We start from the raw sequence: 21,115 nt of genomic DNA, 5'->3' as shown, positions 1-21,115 counted from the left end.
ACTCTGGCAGACTAACTAAGCAGAAACCTCATGGATCCCCACAAGTGGCATCTGGATCCACAAGTCTTCAGCATGATAACAAGGAAATGTGGATCTCCGGACATAGATCTATTTGCCTCCCCTCACAACTACCAACTAAAACGATTCTGCACAAGGACTTATCACAGACAAGCATGGAAAATGGATGCCCTATCTTTCAGCTGGAAAAAACTATCGGTATATGCCTTTCCTCCACTGCCACTTCTCCCCAAGGTACTCCTAAAGGTCAGACAGGAGAAGCCAAAGATGATACTGATTGCCCCAGACTGGCCCCGCCAGTACTGGTATCCAATCCTAAGGAACTTGTCTCAATGCCCAGCTTGGATCTTACCTCAAATACCCCATCTACTGTCCCAGCAAAACAATCAGATCCTGCACAGCCAACTCAGGACTTTAAACCTGGAAGCATGGCGGATAATGTAATCATACAAAACACACCTCTCAGTAAAGCTGTGATGGATGTCATTTTGGAAGCCAGAAGGCCTAGTACTAGAAAATCTTATGCTGGAAAATGGAAGAGATTCTGTGCTTGGAACCAGGCACAAGGAACTGATACAGCTGTACCAAATATTCCTCAGATTTTGCAATACTTAACTGAGATGCTGGACAAAGGCCTATCTTTTTCATCAATTAAAATTCATGCCTCTGCCATTTCGGCTCATTACAATACAGAGCCCCCAATCTTTTCTCATCCTTTATTAAAGCAGTACCCCAGAGGAGCCAAAAATTTAAGGCCTCCAAGGAGATCACCAATACCTGCATGGGACCTTAACTATGTCTAGGAAAAACTCACCCTGCCTCCTTTTGAGCCAGCTGCTACTGCTGATATAAAGTTTTTATCTTGGAAAACATCTCTGCTCCTAGCAATAACTTCTGCAAGACGAGTTTCAGAGCTACAGGCACTCATGGCTGTGGAACCTTTTCTCATGTTTTATCCAGACAGGGTTTCTCTGAGGACAAACCTGACATTTATGCCTAAAGTGGTGTCCAGTGTGGCTCTTAACCAAACTATTCATCTGCCAACTTTTTATCCAAATCCACAGAACAAGGGGGAGAGAATTCTGCATTCCTTGGATGTACACAGACAGCTTAGATTCTACTTGGACAGAACCAAAGTTTTCAGGAAGACAGAGCAATTACTAGTGGCATATGCTGCAGGATCACAAGGAACAGCTATCTCAAAGCAGGCTGTTTCAAAGTGGATAGGCCACTGCATTCGTTTCTGCTATTTTCAACATGGCAAGCCAGTGCCTAAGGGGCATTAGGCCACACTCAACCAGAGCTGCAGCCACTTCAGCAGCCTTTCTCAGGGGAGTACCAACCAAAGACATTTTAGAGGCTGCTACTTGGAGTTCAGTGCACACCTTTACAAAGCACTATCATCTGCCACTCTACTCTAAATCCAGGGCAGGCTTTGCCACTGAAGTTCTGCAGGGCCTCATAGCCGCTCCTAATGCTGTTTAGCTCCAGCCTCCCAACCATAGCTTTGGGACTCTACCCAAATGTAATGACTGCAACAGTGAAACACGAAGAACAGAGTACAGTTGTGTACACTTACCATAAATGTAGATGTTGTAGTGTATTCACTGTTGCAGTCCAGGTTACCCACCCGCCATCCCCCTTTTTTTCTGCTGGAACTTATCTTTCCTTCTCTGATTTATACAACCTATGTGGTATATTTGCTTGTAGATGAAGGTAAAGTTTATATTGGTGCATGTATTTTATATATATATATATATATATATATATATATATATATATATATATATATAAATTTTGGCTACCCTTTTAGGGGCCACCTGACATCTGGGGCAAGAAAAACTGAAGAAAATGGCGTCGGCTGCTTCTTTTATACCCCTGATGACCTGACGTCAGGGAAGGGGTGACAGCAGCCAACGCAGGACCCAAGACTCTGGAATTCAGGCAGACTGAGGGCAACCTGCCAGCAGGATTACCCCAAATGTAATGACTGCAACAGTGAATACACTCGAACATCTATATTTATGGTAAGTGTACACAACTGTACTTTTCCTTCCCTTCCCTTCCCTATCTAGCCTTCTGGGATATTAACTGAACCAAAGTCATCTAGGGTATAGTTTTGGCTAGATATGTATACCATGAAGTAAGCTATGGTGGTATTCTGAATCTTGAGTCATCAGATGAGGTGTATATGTCACATATATTAGAATTCTGGGAGTATTACTACATGTGCTCTACATGTGTTATGGAAGGGAGCATTATACTGAATGGTCTGATTTGTGTACATGTTTCTCCCTTGGCACTTTCATCCTGTTAAGAATGCACCTCAAAGTTAAAAAAAATGTTTTGATCATTTTCATCTGCTGAGTATAATCATGTCTTTCAGTGGACTGGTATTCCACTGAAGGCCATGAAGAAAATATGACTGAAAGAAGGGTACTGTGGTGCCACCAAGAAAGCCTTTAGGTCAGATATTTAGACTGTAGTGGACATTACTGTTAAGGACTTATAAGGCTGCCTACTTGCCTTTGATACCAGGAAGGATAGAATGCTGTGGGTTCTATCCTCACAGCAGGTGCTTGGAATTCATGTTCCATAGTGACACTGCAGTGCAGCATTAGGGGATTGCTGCCCTACTGAAGTGCCATTGCTCAAATGAGACATTAAACTGAGATCCCAGTATACACCAGTTGGGTGCTACAGATCACGTCACTTATCTAAAGAATATTTTATTAAAAACATTAAATAAATGCAAAAAAATCATATTACTTCTCTGTCATCAGCTCCTTAAAATACTAATACACACTTTATAATATTTTTAAAAGAAACATTGTCCATATACATTCAAAAATATTGTTTTCACATCATCCACATTGTGTCTCTTTATACCCCTTTGTACACCATTTCTTATACTTTCTATATTTTTACCAATTTCTTATTAACTCTTTCATATTTAATTTTTCATTATATAGAAGAACCACATATATTTCAACTGACAACCTTCAAAGGGAATGTTTAACCTCCACTTCATATTTGTTTCTTTATTACATTTTCATTGATTTTTCCAATGAAATACTAAGCTACCCTTCAGTTTATTTCCATATTCATTTAACATTTTCACAGTGTAAAAAATAAGTGCTCCAGGTTTCTTCCACCTAATTACATTAGACAGTCACCCAATTTTCCATCTAACTTTTTGCTTCATTTCTCCTAAAGTCATTCTTAAAAAAAAAAAAAAAGAATTCCACAATGCACTATTTTTATTTAATTTTGTTTCATTCCATTAACAAACATTCTCCTTTTTTCATATAACTTTGCCCACCTTTCCTCCAAATGCTGTCTTACAGCTGTTTTCTCTTTAAGGTGGCTCTTTTTCCCCAGACACCCTATAATTTTACTTTCAAGTGTGTTATTTGAATTATTTATGTATTTTGACCACCTGTCCATCTCTTTCTCCATATTTCCTTACTGCCTAATATCTATTTTTGTATTTCAGAACCAAACTTATAACCTAGACTACTGCTATACCATTTATTTTCATAAACATACAACCATTAAGAACACAAAAAGACTCTATTGGCTGAAACATATTTAAACTGTTTTAGACTACCCCCTTTTAAAAGGAATATGTCTTGAACCCAGACATTTGTCTAAAACACACTTGTAATACTTCATTTTTATGTATCTCCCCTGTCCAACTCATTATAATTAGTAGCGGTGGTGAAGTTAGGGTTACAGTTAGTAGGCTTTACTAAGGTGTGAATGCCTGCTAACTCCGAGCCTGGACCTGTCCCTAACCCTAATGTGCTTACCTTAGAAAAACCTATTCAGAACACTATTGCTGTTCAGATTTGAGCTGAATATGTGATAGGCTTATGGGTAGTATATCAGAAAAGGACATTTCTTTGTTTTTTCTGTATATTGTGTGTCTCTGTTTAGTACTGTAGATGTAATGAATGGTCCATGTGTTTTTGTAAATGTTTTCTGTGTCAATCATTTAACATTGCGACCATTGATTATATATTCATATAACAGTGACCTGTTAACAGCACCATATTTGCTAGTACATCATCACTGAGTAGAAGTAAAGTTAAAAGGTTTTTGCTACATATTAGAGGGATTAGAGGAAGATGGGGGACATATAACCATCAAGAGCCTCATGCTTCTTCCTGGATCTTCTGCCTTCCTAGCACATCTAATAGGTGCAGTGCAGTATAAATTAAATATGGGTTTCAACAAAAATGTTGAGACAGGCTTTGTGCCAGAGTGGTACAACAAACACCCAAAAATTATACAGCCAAGATCGGTGAATAAAAAACAATAAAAATAAGAAAGCCAGTCGAGTGTAGACCACTGTCTTTTTGATTTTTATTGTTTTTGTATTGTAAGCAGTAGTGTATCTGATGAATAACACATCCTGACATGGGATAAATAGAGCTGATATTACTGAAATGGAGAAATATATGATGTCTTGCTTCTAGGAAGAAAAGGAACTGGGAAAAATTGGTGAGGGTGGCCTAATGGTTAAGGTGTTTGCCTTGCAAGCACAAGGTGCAGGGTTTGAGTCTCACAAGGGATAATTGGCTAGGCTTAAAATAGTTCGCAAGGGCAATTAGCTTAGTACAAACCTATGAACTCAGTTCTTCAGCCTGACATGTATAAAGTTACTGTACAACCATGTAACTTTATGTTATATCAAAAAATCATGATGTCAAATATTAATATTTTTTAGAAGGTTGAATCAGACGACAGAGTTCATCATGTAATGTCAGGGGTGTAGGAGCACAATCTGCAACAGTTAAATTCTTCTGCCTTAAAAATGTTTGTTTGACATGTAGAGGTTTTGAAAAAAGTGTCACAGACGACGGATATTCAGAATACATATTTTCTTAATGTTGATCCTTATAAATTAGATGAATAAGGTTGGCAGGTGGTATTGTGCTGTTTTATTTATATTTGTTGCATCTGCATCTAGCCTTACCAGTTCATGGATGCTTTTTCTGTACTAAAAGGTACTCCTTTTTTTCTGTTAAAAATTGTCATGTTTGTCTTGTCACTGTGGTTTGTTTTCTTTACCTTGTGTTTTACTTGCATTCTGCTTGAACTGCATATTAAAACTTCAAAAGAGACCACAGCTTTCTCTCTTCTGAGTCAGGTAGAATTTTTTCCCATCCTCCCACCCAGTTACAGTTGTCTTGTTAAACACCACTGTCTTTCTAGTTGCCTGCATCTTATGTTAATCTGACCATATACCTCATTTCCTCTCTGCTTTCACTGGCTTGTGTGAGTAATCACAAAGTCATCATTTTTGAAATCCCTCCCCTTCAACTATTTCAATTTATTGGCCATCCTACTGTATTCCATAGACCACCCCTTTCAACCCATCTTGCTGTTTTAAAAATAGTAACTCTCCACTAAACCTTAACTTTTTAAACAGGTAAAACTTAAGTTGTCTACTTTCACATCTAACTTCTCTAGTGCACACTGCAGTGTGCATTTTTTTTCATCTTACTTTTAAGCATCCCTTTGACTAGCACTTGCTCTAATACCTGCTGGAAAGCACTAGGAAGCTTTAAACTGATACAAGCACTCAACTTTCCTTGTTAATAAGGAGAAATTAATCGTAGGCACTTGCAAAGTACCTTGCTAAGGTAAGGGAAAACAGCTCCTGTACTTTACAAAAAAAAAAATGCACCAAACCAGGCATGTCCAAGGGTCAGCTTCCGGTGATTTCTCCTGTCCACCTGGTGAATCTGGACATACTGGGGCAATGCAGCAATTGCCTCATGTACACAGACAGCCCTCTCCTGCTACCACCCAACACTACAACCTGTGAGAAATGCACTTACATAGCCAAAATGGAGGCAAAGCTCTCTCCACCCAAGATTGTGCTAGACAGTCAAGAGGAGAAGGTTAACACCCACACTACACCTCAAGCAACACATAGCCCTTTTAAACCCACACCACCAACACCCACATATAGCAACACTAAATCCACATATGCAGAGGCCCTTAACTGTAACCTGCCCAAGCAACAAGGACCTCTGAAGCTGAAATGCAAACAAACACCAATCACAACCAAAGTGTCACATAGCTCACAACACCAGTGTGCCACCCAGCAACAGCCCCTAAGGCAAGACAACGTACCTAACACTTTAGTCATAGGTGACTCTATAGTCTGGCACACTGATGTCCCACTCACCAGGTTGAACAAGGAGAAAATTACAGTCAGCTGCCTGTCGGGTGCCAGGATCCGCCACATAACACATGCACTCAAGTCACTCCACAACAAGTACAAATATGACTCTTGTCATTGTCCATGTTGGAGTGAATGACTTGAGATGTACCTCCCTGGACTACATGAAAAGAGACATGGAAGAGCTCTCGGATCATGTGGCCTAGGCAGGTATGACCCTAGTCCTGAGTAGCATCCTGCCTTCACCCAGAATGATACCACAATATAAGGACAAAATGAGTGACTTCAACAATTGGCTAAGCTTTTGGTGTCATTCAAAGGGGATCCAGTATCTGTCTGCCTGGGATGACACGATCGACAGACCATGATGCTTTGCCAGAGATGGTCTGCACCTGTCACCCCTGGGATTCAGGTTACTGGCTAAGGCTCTTGCCACCCCTATAGTGCCTTTTTTAGGCAAAGTTCAAAGGACAAAACCACCACTATAACAGGTACAAGCATGCAAAATCTGAAGGTAATGCTACTCAATGCTAGAAGTCTAAACCTCAAAATGCACTCTCTCGAGGCACTCCTAAAAATGGAGAACGTTGATATCTGTGCAGTAACTGAGACCTGGTTCAAGGCACCAGAGAGCACCCCTGCAATACCAGGCTACAACTCTTACCACACTTTTTGGCCACCAAACCAGGACCAAAACACTAAAGGTGGAGGAGTGTCAATATTCACCAAGGATATTCACATCACCAGGCTAGTTGCCCAACACAATGCGTCTGAAATTCTCCAAGTGCAACTAACACTAGGTAAGACTGCAATCCAAATTGTAGCTTGCTACAGATCCCCCACCATTACCCAAGATTCTCACTACACCTTTCTAAACATACTGGAAAATATTAAGATAGAACCAAACACCCTAATACTGGGTGATTTTAACTACCCTGCCATTAACTGAGAAAACTGCTCATGTACCAACACCTTTGCCCAACGGTTCTTGGAATTCATAAATTCCAACGCCTTGGATGAACTAATCCATAGTCCCACCAGAGGCTCCAATATCCTAGACCTGGTCATTACCAACATGGGAAACCAGTGCTCCACACCTATGGTCACCCCCTCGTTAGTCAGGTCTGACCATAAGCTAATCACCCTTAACATCCACATCCCACCCACACCCCCCAGTAAGGAAACCCCCATAAAAAACTTCTCTAAAGCCAACTTCATGCTACTCAAGTCAGAAGTGACAAACTTCATGACACCCATGCAGACAGGAACTGAAAGTTCAACTGCTGAATCCTACACTAAGGCACTGTACGAGCACATCCACTCATGCATGAATCGTGCCATCCCATATAGAACCAAGATGCTCTCATCCAAAAAAAGGAAGCCAATCTGGTGGTTCCCTGCCATAAACAAACTTTACAACAAAAGAAAGAAACTGTTGCAGAAAAGAGGAAAATCCCAGGATGCAAAAAACTCCCTTACCAGCCTCAGTAAGAAACTGAGATCCCTCATAAAATCCTCCAAAGCTAGTTACGAAAATAAAATTGCCAAAGATTCCAAAGACAACCACAAGGCATTCTATAACTATGTCAAGAATCTAAATGGCAATGCTCAGATCTGCTCTGAGCTAAAACAGAATGGCATTAAATATACTGATCCCAAGGATATTCCCAATATCCTGGCAGATCGATTCAGTGCCAACTTCACCCCCCTCTCACCCCCTAAATGGCCCATCTCAATACCGGAAGATTGCCAAATTCCGGTAATAATGACCACACAGGTAAAAAACGCACTCTCCAAAGCTAAGAATACAGCATCCATGGGACCAGATGACATCCCGGGCTGTTTACTACATGAACTACAAAATGAACTGGCACCTCACCTAAGTGTCATGTTTAATCATAGCCTCACCTCAGGTTTCGTGCCCACTGAGTGGCGCAGAGCTACAGTTATCCCACTCCACAAGGAGGGATCCACCTTGTATCCTGGAAACTACCGTCCCATCTGTCTGATGAGCTTTATCTGCAAGGCCATGGAGCGTATTATCATGGAACCTATAAACAAAGACAATGGCAACCTTCAAACACTGGACCCCACCCAGTTTGGGTTCGTGAAGGGTCGATCTTGTCTCCTGAACCTGATTGACTTCTTTGAATCAGTCTCCAGAGCCATGCACAAGGGTAAGGTGGTTCACACAGCCTATCTAGACCTTGCCAAGGCCTTTGACACCATCCCCCACTCTGGAATCATAGATAAACTTACTAAGCTGGGCATTAATCCCTATGTCACCCAATGGGTTGCTAACTGGCTTATTGATAGAACCCACACTGTAAAAGTAGCCGAGTCCAAATCCAGCTCCAGACAAGTGACAAGTGGAGTACCTCAGGGTTCAGTCCTGGGACCGCTCTTGTTTGGCATCTACTTCTCTGAAGTACAGGCCAACACTAAGGGACTCTGGCTAACAAAGTTCGCAGATGACTGCAAACTGGGAGCCATTATTCAATCCCCAAATGATGTGGATACTCTGCAAAAGGGCCTTACAGAAACTGATGCTTGGTGCCAGAGCCATGGGCTCAAGCTCAATGCCAAGAAATGTATAGTTATCCCCTTTGGGAAAAAACATGTACCCGTGAATTACCATATAGGTGGCAGTACACTAAACACCGAAAGTGTGATAAGAGACTTAGGGACACAGGTGGACAGTGGTCTCACCTTCGATAACCACATCGCCACAACAGTCAGGAAATCCTTCTATGTGGCACACCTCATCACTAAGGGCTTTTCATCCAGAAAAAAGGAGGTCATTGTCCCACTGTACTCATCAATCATTAGACCCATTATAGAATACAATGCCCCGTTTGGTATGTACCTCTCAAGACATCTACAACAACTGGAAAGGCCGCAGAAATATCTCACTAAAAGAATCACAGGCCTAAAGCAGATGCCTTACGCTGACTGCCTTAAAAAACTCCAGCTATACTCTGTCGCATATCGTCTACTCAGAGGCGATCTCTGCTTAACATACAAGGCCATGTCAAACCCAGAGCTGTTGGACATGCTACACTTAAAGAAATCCCAATCCCTCAGAGCCACATGCTCCAGGGATTTAAACCTTGTCATCACAATGAACAAAACATGCTGGAGGGATAGTTTCCTGACCCAGAGACTCCCCAGACTCTGGCATAGATTGCCCATACATATCAAGCAGAGTGCCTCTATGGCCCTCTTCAAAAGGAACCTTGATGATTAGATGGGAGAAAGGAAATTCACCCCGGGGATCACATCAGTCGCCCTGCTAGACAGGGCTCCAGGGAAGTAAATATTGTGGGAAGAAATATCCAGGGAATTGTTATGGCTAGGCTTGTATAGGCCCCAGAGCCAATAGCCTAGTACCAACCTATGAACCTGTGATGCTGCTTGTACTACTTTCGTGGATGAAAACTGAAGTACTGTTTGTTTTTGACAGCCTATACCTTCTAAAAGTTACATGATTAGAAAATATTTGGAAGCCCATTTGGAAGTACTGTTGTCCTAATGTAAACTGTTGTACCACAGTTTGTAATATTGGTATCAGACTAATACCTTAATAAAAGGTGAAATGCAATCTGTTGATCTAAAACACAGGTGCAAATATTCCAGCATTTTGCTTTGTGTTTCATCTTCCAATTGCAAATGTGGTAATATAGCAACTGTTTAGTAGTGTGAAGTCCCCAAGAGTAATGGAAGGTAGTTAGTTATCTCAATACTTTTAAAACAGATTACATGATGTTTCTGTGTTCTTGAAATCAAGGTTAAAATTACTGTACTGATCAGAAATAAAAACAAGTGTAATCAGTTGTGCATCGATTATCCATTAAGTTACTCATCATAATTGCATAAAGGAAAAAGGATAAAATGTATTGGCACTGAGTAAGTGAGGTTGCCCTCTAGTTAAGATAACTTAAGAGAATGAGCATCATTATGTGACTTGAAATGGTTTACACTTATTATTTTTTCTTCCCTCCCCACAGATGTCCATCATCTGAGCTGCCGTGAGCTCCACTCCTCATTCACTGGGTCTGCTAGACCTGTCTTATAGTCCATATCCAGGGCTGGTAAGGAGTTACTGGATGCAGCCAGGGAGTGTGCCCTGACCTCCTCCCACCCTGAACATGTTGTGCAATTCTTGCCTTCAAGAGTTGCATGCACACTGGTCTCCTCCTGTTTGTCGAAAACACAGTTCGAGAAACAGAAGGTCGAACCCACTTAAGCAAAAGTGCACTACATCAGAAGTGCACTTTCGTGAAAGCCAATTCGCCAAAGCACGTTACAGTGGGCATAAGGAAATATATCCTTTTCCCCACTGTAGTGCAATCTCAGAGTTAGTATATTTAAGTAGGTGTGTGTGGGGGGGGTGCAGGGGGGCTTGCACCCCTTGCAAAACAGTGTTTACAGTAGTTTTTATTTTTTTTCCCAATTCGGTGAATCAGCTTTTGCGAAACTGCTCTTTCGATGTAGTCCACTCTTGTGGAAGTGAGGTTTTACTTTTCTTTTTCAAGATTGTGAAATTTCGATAAAGAAAAGTAGACCCATGCACACATATGCTTTTAACAAAACAGCTTACCACTTGCAGCATTGAGTTTACCAGGCTGTTAATAGTGCAGCTAACCTAGGCAGACTCCCTTCCTCACCCTGGGTGAGCCAGCATTAACCACTCACTCCCATCCTCCCCATCCTGTCCACCAACACCTGTATTCAAACACAGTTCATGTAGGGCACATTAAGGGCTTTATCTCTATGAACCCCAAGTCTGAGGCTGTTTCCACTTTTAAATTGCAACAGTTCCAAACAAAGCAATAGAAAGAATAATCATTTCTAAGTACATATTTGGAGAATATGTGCTATACCAGGTAATATGAAAATGTCAAGTGTCTTTCACATATCTGGAAAGGCTAGTTCATTAACTCTGTAATGGGGTATTTAATTATACATTTACTATGCAACACGTTTTGGACAATTAGTACTGAACTTGTATTTTTGTATTTATAAATACCTTTTTTTTATCTGAATACCTGACAAAACTAGATGTTGTTTTCTAAGGGCCTGATTTTTGTACTAATTGCATTTCATTTAAGACAAGTTATTTTGTAAAGTGATCCAATAGAAATAGCTGCTTTGTTTTTGATATTTAGGAGCTGTAGACTTGCAACTTCATTTCTCTTAGAATGACTGTAATTTCTCTTTAGTGTATATAGTTATGTTATCAAAGAGAGATGTTACGGAGATGATTGGAGAAGGCATGTTGGATGTTTGTTGTCACCAGCAGCATGAATGCTTGTAATACTCTGAAATGGGTGACCACAATGGACAAAGGGAATGACCAGTAAAATGCAAACAAATGTATTATAATAGCATTCAGCAAAAACACGGCCGCTACTGATTGTCACATCACACAACCTGTGGTGAGAGACCTGGGTACACAGATTGACAACAATCTCATATTCAACCATCATGTAGCAGCAGTGGTCAGGAAAGCCTTTTACTTGGTTCATCTCATAAGTAAAGGGAGTGCATCCAGAAAAAAGGAGGTTATTATAGGTTCATAGGTTCATAGGTTCATACTAGGCTATCTGCCCGAGGGCATTTACAAGCCTAGCCCATAGTTTTGTGGCTTACGCCACCCCTTTAGTATGGGGAACTATACCCATTATTTTGCTGTGCCTCTGTCGAGCAGTGACACTGAGGTAATCCCTGGGGTATATCTGCGATCTCCCATCCATTGGTCAAGATTTCTCTTGAACAAGGCCAGCAGTGCTCTGCCTCACATATACCGATTTTATTCCACAGCATAGGAGTCTTTGGGTGATGAATCTATCCCTCCAGCACATCCTATTAATAGCCGTGTCGAGGTTTAAGTCTCCGCCCTTGTGGCTCTGACGGATCTAGATTTTTGAGGTGAAGCATATTCATCAAATCTGGGTTTGACATGGCCTTGTATGTTAGGCAAAGGTCACCTCTGAGCAAGCGGTAAGTGACTGAATAGAGCTGGAGTTCTTTCAGTCGGGCAGCATAGGACAGATGTTTGAGACCCTTTATCCTTTTGGTGAGGAACTTTTGTGGCCTCTCCAGCTGCTGCAAGTGTCGGGTCAGATACATTCGAATGGGGCATTGTACTCAATCATTGGTCTGATGAGTGATGAGTATAGGGAGACTATGACCTCCCTTGATCTAGATGAGAATCCCTTCATGATAAGGTGGGCAATGTAGAAGGTCTTCCTAACTACTTTAGCTACATGGGTGTCGAATGACAGACTACTATCAACCTGGGTCCCCAGGTCCCTGATAACTTCTGTGCTCAGTGGATTGCCACCTATTTGGTAGCTAGGGGTAACCTTGTTTTTCCCGAAGGGTATGACTATGCATTTTTTGGCATTTAACTTTAGGCCATGGCTCTGGCACCAGTTATCCGTTTCTGTGAGACCCTTCTGAAGGATATCTGTGTCAGATGTGTTTTCTACTATGGCCCAGTTTGCAGTCATCTGCAAACTTTGTCAGCCATAACCCTCCTGTGTTTGCTTGTACTTGAAAAGTAGATGCCAAACAAGAGTGGGCCCAGGACTGAGCCCTGTGGTACACCACTTGTGACAGGCTTTGAGTCTGACATGGCGCCAGCAACTCTGACCCTGTGGGTTCTGTCACTCAGCCAGTTTGCAACCCATCTTGTGATGTATGGGTTAACATTTAAGCTGATGAGTTTTTCAATGATACCCGAGTGGGGTATTGTATCGAAGGCCTTCGCCAGATCAAGGTAGGCTGTATGGACTGCCTTTCCCTCATCAATGGCTTTGGTGACTGTTTGAAAAAGTCAACCAAGTTTAGAAGGCATGATCTGCCTTTGACAAAGCCAAACTGGGATGGATCCAAAGTCTGCAAATTCCCTATGTCTTTATTTATGAGGTCCATTATGATCCTCTCCATGGCTTTGCAGATAAGGCTTGTCAAGCTAATGGGCGGTAATTTCCAGGGTCGGTGGAGGCACCGCCTTTGTGAAGTGGGACCACAGTTGCAGTGCGCCACTCCCTGGGTACATATCCAGAGGTAAGACTATGATTAAACAGCTGTCCTAGCTGTGGGTTTAATTCCTCGTTGAGTTCGTGGAGCACACAGCCGGGGACACCATCAGGTCCCATGGATGCTGTGTTTTTTGCTTTGGAGAGAGCAGTTCTCACTTGGGCGTTGGAGATGTTTGGGGGGCTGCAATCGCTTGGTATAGATATCTCTCCTTTTGGGGGGTACCTCTCTGTACTACTACCTCATTAGGCCAATAATTGAGTACAACACCCCGTTTGGTATGTACCTCTCCAAACACCTGCACCAGCTGGAAAGGCCACAGAAATACCTCACAAAGTGAATCCATGGCCTCAAATCACTATCATTATACTGTGTATTGTACCAATTGCTCAGAGGTGATCCGTGTCTTGCATACAAGGCAGTAACAGACACTGCCCTACTAGAGATGCTCCATATCCACAAGTCTAACTCCTCGTGCATTACCCACTCACAAGGCCTGAATCTAATACGCGACATCAACAAAACCTGCTGGAGAGACAGGTTTGTCTGCCAGAGGCTGCCCCATCTTTGGAATAGACTCCCTATGCATGTCAAACAGAGCACCTTGTTGACTCTCTTCAAGCACAGTCTTGATGAGTGGATGGGAAACCACAAATTTGTCCTAGGGGGTTCCACCTGTGTCCCTTATTGAAAGGGGTGACAGGTGCTGACTGAGGTTTCTTTTTTGAGGATTAACTCTTTGCTAGGCTTACCAGCGAAGTTACCAGGGAACTCCAACACAGTGAACACTCCAAAGAACAGAAACAGCTCCCCAGTCAAAAAGTCACGATCCACGTAGTGCAAACTATTTATTGTAATAAAAAAATACAGTTGAGCGCTTTCATCTAACCATTATAGATTTCATCAGAACAAGTGAACATCTCAATATACACCATTTAAATACTTAAAAAAACGCCAAAATGTAACCATCTGACCAATTATGCAATTAATATTTAAAAACATACTAATTCATATCCTTCCACTTTTAAAAAATTAAACAACTTTATGTATAAATTGTATACAAGTTCCCTACATAATCACTTGTAGATGCAAAAGGAATATGTTAAAAAATATACATAATATATAAAATATAAAATGAATGTCTGTTATTTAATTCCTATAACATATTAAGCTATTGAGTTAACATTATAAAATTGCATAAGAAATTATAATAAAACATTGCATAGATGTGAACCACCTTAATTTCCTTAAATATAGGAAATATAGATAATACATGGTATACATTTGAGATACCTGTGTTCGAATATATCATAAACGTAAAATATATAATATACCTATCCACCAAAATATATTTTAATACAAGAACACTTCCCCTAAACTATGTTGTACCTATTTACTTGTATCATACCATTAACAATGGTTTAGTTGGAATATACTCATTAATACCCGGGTAGTTGGCCGCATTAAGCCTGATCTGCCACCTAATCTCTCTTTCGCCCAATATGGCTTTAATATTCCCCCCCCCTAGGATTACTACAGACCACATCTAAAATGGCAAATTTAAAAGTACTGCAACCAGGACTATCTTCTATATGTCTAAATAAGGCATTATTTTTGTCTTTCTTCCTTATGCAGTACAAATGATCATTTCTGTTATGCTCTTCAAATTCCTCCCAGTCTTGTACACAATACTTGGTCTGTCCCCGATCTTTTCATTGATCCCATCATCACTGGTCAATATATTCCTGTTGGTGTCCAATATTTCTCTAAGCTTCCCAACATGCTGTCCATACTCTAGTATACAAGCTTTTTGATACCTACTGTTGGCAGAGATCCCGGGCCTCTCTCGGCCTTTATTGAATTCCATCCCTAATAGTGGTGGATACCTTGTCCCCCATCCTAGAATAACATTGTGCATGACATCAATAACCAATGATTCAGGGTAACCCCTATGTCGAAATAAATTCCCAATGTATTCCATCTCCTTTATCATGTCATCCCTTCTAGATGTCATCCTTGCTGCCCTTATATATTGACCCTTAATTATACTCTTTTTCTGTGTATAGGGATGATTACTGGAATATTCCAAATATGCATTACAAAAAGTCTCCTTTCTGTATATTTTTGACTGAAATGTATTGCCATCAGTAAAAATATAGGTATCCAAGTAATTTATTCCCGTCCTACTACAGTTATAGGTAAATTCCAAGTACTGTGTACTATTGTTGATATATTGTATAAAACTGTCCAACATGTCCACACCTCCTTTCCATAAAACAAACAGATCGTCAAGGTACCTGACATAACAACCTATATATTCAATCCAGGAGGAATGTAATATATATTGTACCTCCCAATCTAATAGGACCAAGTTGGTGTAAATAGGGGCACAGGCCGCCCCCATAGCTACACTAGAAATCTGTTTGTAATACTCCCCCTCAAAATATATGTAATTGTTCTCTAAAACAATATACATAAATTCTGATAGGAGTTCTACTTGGTCCTTATCCAATAAACTGTATTGGTTCAGACTATTGGTAAATCTTATCATTCCATCTTCACGAGGTATACACGTGAATAATTCCTTGACATCTATGGTAACAAATATCAAGTTCTCATCCCATAATTCTTTCTTAAACATCCCCAGAAATTCCCAGGAATCTTTGACTAAATGTGGGACCCTAGTGTATATATGCTTAGACCATTGATCTATAACTTTCCCAAATGGAAATGATTTACTTCTGCTTCCTGATATTATTGGTCTGAAAGGGGGATCATTGACATTCTTGTGTACCTTGGGTATCCCAACTATGGTGGCCAAGGTGGGATGTTCGACTTTTAAAAATCCATATAGGTTATTGTCCAGTCTCTCATCCAATAGGAACTCCTCCAAATATAAATCTATTCTCCTATGTGCAATATTAATTTGATTGATAGAAGATACTTCGTATTGTTTGGACATATGCAAAATATCAAACATTTTTTGCGTGTACTCATCAACATCATATAGCACCACACCTCCCCCCTTGTCCGGTGTCATAATTCTAATGTTATTGTGTTCACAAATAGTCTTAAGTACCTTGTCATATGTGACACTCCAGTTACTGTGACATGTATTTTTCTGTACCTTATTATATAAATCATATATTTGATTAGTCACCACTTTTTCGAACGTACCTAATGTACTATGCATAGGTGGAGTAAATGTACTTTTTTTCTTTAATACCTTATTGTCAGACTCTCCATAACCAATACCCTGAAAAAATACTCCCAAATTTAACTTCCTCATATATAACTTGAACTCTACTAATGTATCCACCATGTCAAATTTCTTATTGGGAATATATTTCATTCCCTTGGAAAAAAGTGAGAAATATTCTTTTACAATAGGGTATTGTGTATAATTATATATTTTATAGTCCCCTAAACTGTGTATAACACCTTCTGAATGAATGGAGACATCCCCTATCTCCCCTGTTCTCTGTGCTCCCATCGGGATGGATGTCTCATCCTCTCTCCTTCCCTCCTTTCCTGATTCTCCCATCTTCGGTTCCCTTATATTGGTTCCTCTCCTTCTAAAAAATCATTCACACTGATATTTCTACTGCCATGTTCCCATCTGGCTTCTACTGTGTTGTATCTTCCTTTATAAATTCCATAACCTTTGTTAACATAGGCATTCTGATTTTTATTCCATTTGTATGCTGTGTTGTTCCGATATTGCCTCATGTCCCTTAAAAATTTGTTACATTTTCTATCAAACATTTTTTTGCAATTACTATCAGCATACTGGTATTGTTTAACATGTAATCGCTCTCATTGTGGGTATAATAAATCTTGCAAAATAGATGTATTGAGTTCGTCAACTTCCTTCAACAACATACTAATTCTACTATCATTGCATGTAATAATAAATTCCATGAATTGAAATCCAAAACTGTCAAACATCTTATTGCATGCTTGCATATTTATATCACTTAATTCAATCCCCAATGGTTGCTTAAAAAAGCGTAAACCCATAGGCACAATTCCACTGTCAATACATTTACGTAAGTACAAATTATCCATCTGTAGTGCCTTAATGTTATTCAGCATTTTACCAAAACTAAAAATCATGTCTTTCATAGAACCACATTCAAATTGCTTTTTAGGTCTATCTATGTTATTACCAATATTACTAAAATTGTATGGCAACTCCATAAACTTGTCCATATTGAGTGTAGAATTGTAATTAGTCTTTTTACCATTGTCCAATTTAATTTCTCCACGAATAACTCCCTTGTTGTTTTCCACAGTGTCCTTGAAGCCAGCGTTAGTCGAATAAGTCCTGACGGGGACAGACCAAGTATTGTGTACAAGACTGGGAGGAATTTGAAGAGCATAATAGAAATGAAAACTAATTATGGTAATAATATTGGGAATAGAAGGTTGATAGGGACTAGACAATGTGGACATTGCAACCAATGTCAGTATATATTATTAGAAGATAAGATAATTTTAGAGAATAGTTTAAAAAGTACTATTATATTGAGAAGAGGAAATTGTCAGACACAGCATGTAGTATACATAGGGAAGTGTACCACTTGTCCTAGTTTCTATGTTGGAAAGACGGATAGAAGGCTACGCAATAGGATTTATGATCATTTGTACTGCATAAGGAAGAAAGACAAAAATAATGCCTTATTTAGACATATAGAAGATAGTCCTGGTTGCAGTACTTTTAAATTTGCCATTTTAGATGTGGTCTGTAGTAATCCTAGGGGGGGGGAATATTAAAGCCATATTGGGCGAAAGAGAGATTAGGTGGCAGATCAGACTTAATGCGGCCAACTACCCGGGTATTAATGAGTATATTCCAACTAAACCATTGTTAATGGTATGATACAAGTAAATAGGTACAACATAGTTTAGGGGAAGTGTTCTTGTATTAAAATATATTTTGGTGGATAGGTATATTATATATTTTACGTTTATGATATATTCGAACACAGGTATCTCAAATGTATAACATGTATTATCTATATTTCCTATATTTAAGGAAATTAAGGTGGTTCACATCTATGCAATGTTTTATTATAATTTCTTATGCAATTTTATAATGTTAACTTAATAGCTTCATATGTTATAGGAATTAAACAACAGACATTCATTTTATATTTTATACATTATGTATATTTTTTAACATATTCCTTTTGCATCTACAAGTGATTATGTAGGGAACTTGTATACAACTTATACAAAAAGTTGTTTAATTTTTTAAAAGTGGAAGGACATGAATCAGTATGTTTTTAAATATTAATTGCACAATTGGTCAGATGGTTACAGTTTGGCTTTTTTTAAGTATTTAAATGGTGTATATTTCGATGTTCACTTGTTCTGATGAAATCTATAATGGTTAGATGAAAGCGCTCAACTGTATTTTTTTATTACAATAAATAGTTTGCACTACGTGGATCGTGACTTTTTGACTGGGGAGCTATTTCTGTTCTTTGGAGTGTTCTTTACTAGGCTTGTACTGGCCCCAGGGCCATTAGCATAGTAACCTCCTACGATCTTATGACACTGAGGCACACTGAGTATTGAAATCATGTTGTAGGCACACCTGTGTTTTTGTATTCTCAGCAAGCTGTTACTTTACTGTAGTCATAGCTCGTATAAAGTGTGTGTGTGTGTGTGTGTGTGTGTGTGTGTGTGTGTGTGTGTGTGTGTGTGTGTGTGTGTGTGTGTGTGTGTGTGTGTGTGTGTGAGAGAATGCATGTCTGATTGTGTTAACTGGTGAATGGGGTGAGTGACAGAGATGAAGCAGAAACCTGGACTTCCCCAATGAATTTCTTAGTCAGGACAACTGTCTACTGTCCTCAGGGGTAGGTGATTACATAACAGCTAGCATTTGTGCATTCTAAGGCTTGGTCAGGTGGTAGCATGTGTGTTACCCGCTGACCCAGAAGATAAGCATAATTAAGGTAATTATTATAGTAGCCACACAGGAGGGGAGGATCTGGCTCATTTTTTGAGGTTGTTAACTTTGTTTGATTTTCTGTGCAGAAACTGTTCAAGACGTAGCCATCAAAGACAAAGAGAGGAGCATGGAGGATGCTGACGAAGTGAAGGTAAGAGACCTGAAAGCTCCCAGCTCACTCCCAGTCAGTTTCCACTATACTGTGCTTTTAAGGTTATTCATTTTAGTGTGCTGTACAGTGTCAACAAAAGGACAAAGCATTTCAAATGCTGAGCTTATTCAGGTAAAACATGACAGTGCCAAGAAACCAAGACCTCCCCAGTAGCTGCACATGTAAAACTGACAAAATCTTAGAACATGCTCTACCAGAAAACTTAAAAGACTTTAACAGGCTTGAGAGGCTCTGCTTGTATTTCATGTCATAGAAATTCAGCGGGATATGGTTGTGGCTTTTAAAGAATTCAGGGATAGTTACATGATAAATACATGAGATTTCCATGTAAAGGAAAATTGTACCTAAATCGTATGTCTTCTCAGTGCAAAGTAATTTTCTGTTCCTCTAATGCAACACCAAGAATCCCATATACAAGGAAAACATGATTTTAAATTTTGCTCTGCCTTTTTCTGCCTGCAGTTGTTTCTGTAGTTTTCTCTGCACGACACTTAGGCTTTTCTGGGAAATCTTCCACAATGCCTTCTGGAATTTTTCATATTGTCTCGAATATCATATACATGATATGAAAAAACCTAAACACTATGAAAAATTAAACCAAGTCAGTTTGAATAAGGGTGCGATATCGACAGATATTTAAGACATTAAGAAAACAGAGTAATTATATGGGTCACTAAGGATCAATAATTCTTAACCCTGAATATTGACTGCTGTCAATCAATTTATGTGAGTTATTAGTTGCAGACCATCAACAATTCTAAATGTGAACAAAGCCATAAAATAAGCAATGTTTTCAAGAATAATATTAAAATTGCCCTAAAAAGCTATATATGAAATGGCTTAAAAAAATCAGAGAAGTCATTGAAAAGACAAACATGCACTCTTGCCCTAGATAGTCAAAAAAGTAGGAAATCACAGCATGCTTGCACTCAGACTTTAAATAGATAGGACCCAGTAAAATTTCATCTTCCTACAGTGCACTTTGCCCCCCCCCCCAAAATAAAAAGGCATCTAGGAGGCAAGAGCCCTAACTGTAATAAGAAGTCACTTCACCTCCCATTAGGCCATTTTAGGCTCTACAAATCTGAAAATCAGTATCAGAATGATGCATAAACATTAATACCACAGAAGAGATCAAGATATAACAAAATCTTTTTTTCAGTTTCTGATTGTCCTTGTCCTTTTAAGACTAATGTATGATTCACAAGGCAGGCAGATAGAAGTCTGATTGAGAAAGGGGTCATATAGTTATATAAACAAATAGAGGATAACTGTAAAATGATTCCCATACATGCGTATGTCTAGCAATATATAGTAATGGGTTAAGGCTATGAGATGTCAACATGCAGTAATATCCTTAGAAGCTGGTTTAATTTCCACAACCTCCACTTGCAGTCTGTTTCTCGCTAAGCAATTCATTTCAAAGGCATGGCAGGATATCAACACAGGTTATGGCAATAAGCACATAATTGGCTTCACCTTTTAGTCCTGGGTTTGATTCTCTTACTGTCATTTAGTGTACTGTGTGACCATGAGGAGTCAGTGTATCAGACTATGTACCTGAGTCACCCCTGAAAATTGGCAGTTACTCCCCATGAGCTTACCTAGAAAACAAATTAATTAAAAAATGTATTTTAACCAGATCAAAACTTCAACATTACATCACAAAATACGCACCTGCATATTAGATATTATCCAATTAACATAGGTTAAATAAAAATGA

The 21,115-nt window shown here is 39.5% G+C and overlaps 1 protein-coding gene across 2 annotated transcripts in view; it reads left to right on the top strand.

The window, feature by feature from the left end:
* The window catches only part of KIF5A (kinesin family member 5A), a 980,629-nt gene that overhangs the window by 754,656 nt on the left and 204,858 nt on the right, over positions 1 to 21,115 (top strand). For both annotated transcript variants that reach the window (XM_044083607.1, XM_044083608.1), the window contains exon 18: positions 19,307 to 19,371. In XM_044083607.1, the coding sequence (XP_043939542.1) occupies positions 19,307 to 19,371 (65 nt within the window). The remainder of the gene's footprint in view (positions 1 to 19,306; positions 19,372 to 21,115) is intronic.

This window comes from Protopterus annectens, chromosome 9.part0 (genome assembly GCF_019279795.1).
Source record: "Protopterus annectens isolate FY-2018-M chromosome 9.part0, PAN1.0, whole genome shotgun sequence".
Taxonomy (NCBI): Eukaryota; Metazoa; Chordata; order Ceratodontiformes; family Protopteridae; genus Protopterus; species Protopterus annectens.
Note: the sequence above shows the minus strand (reverse complement) of the source record. Positions and strands in the feature narration are given on the sequence as shown.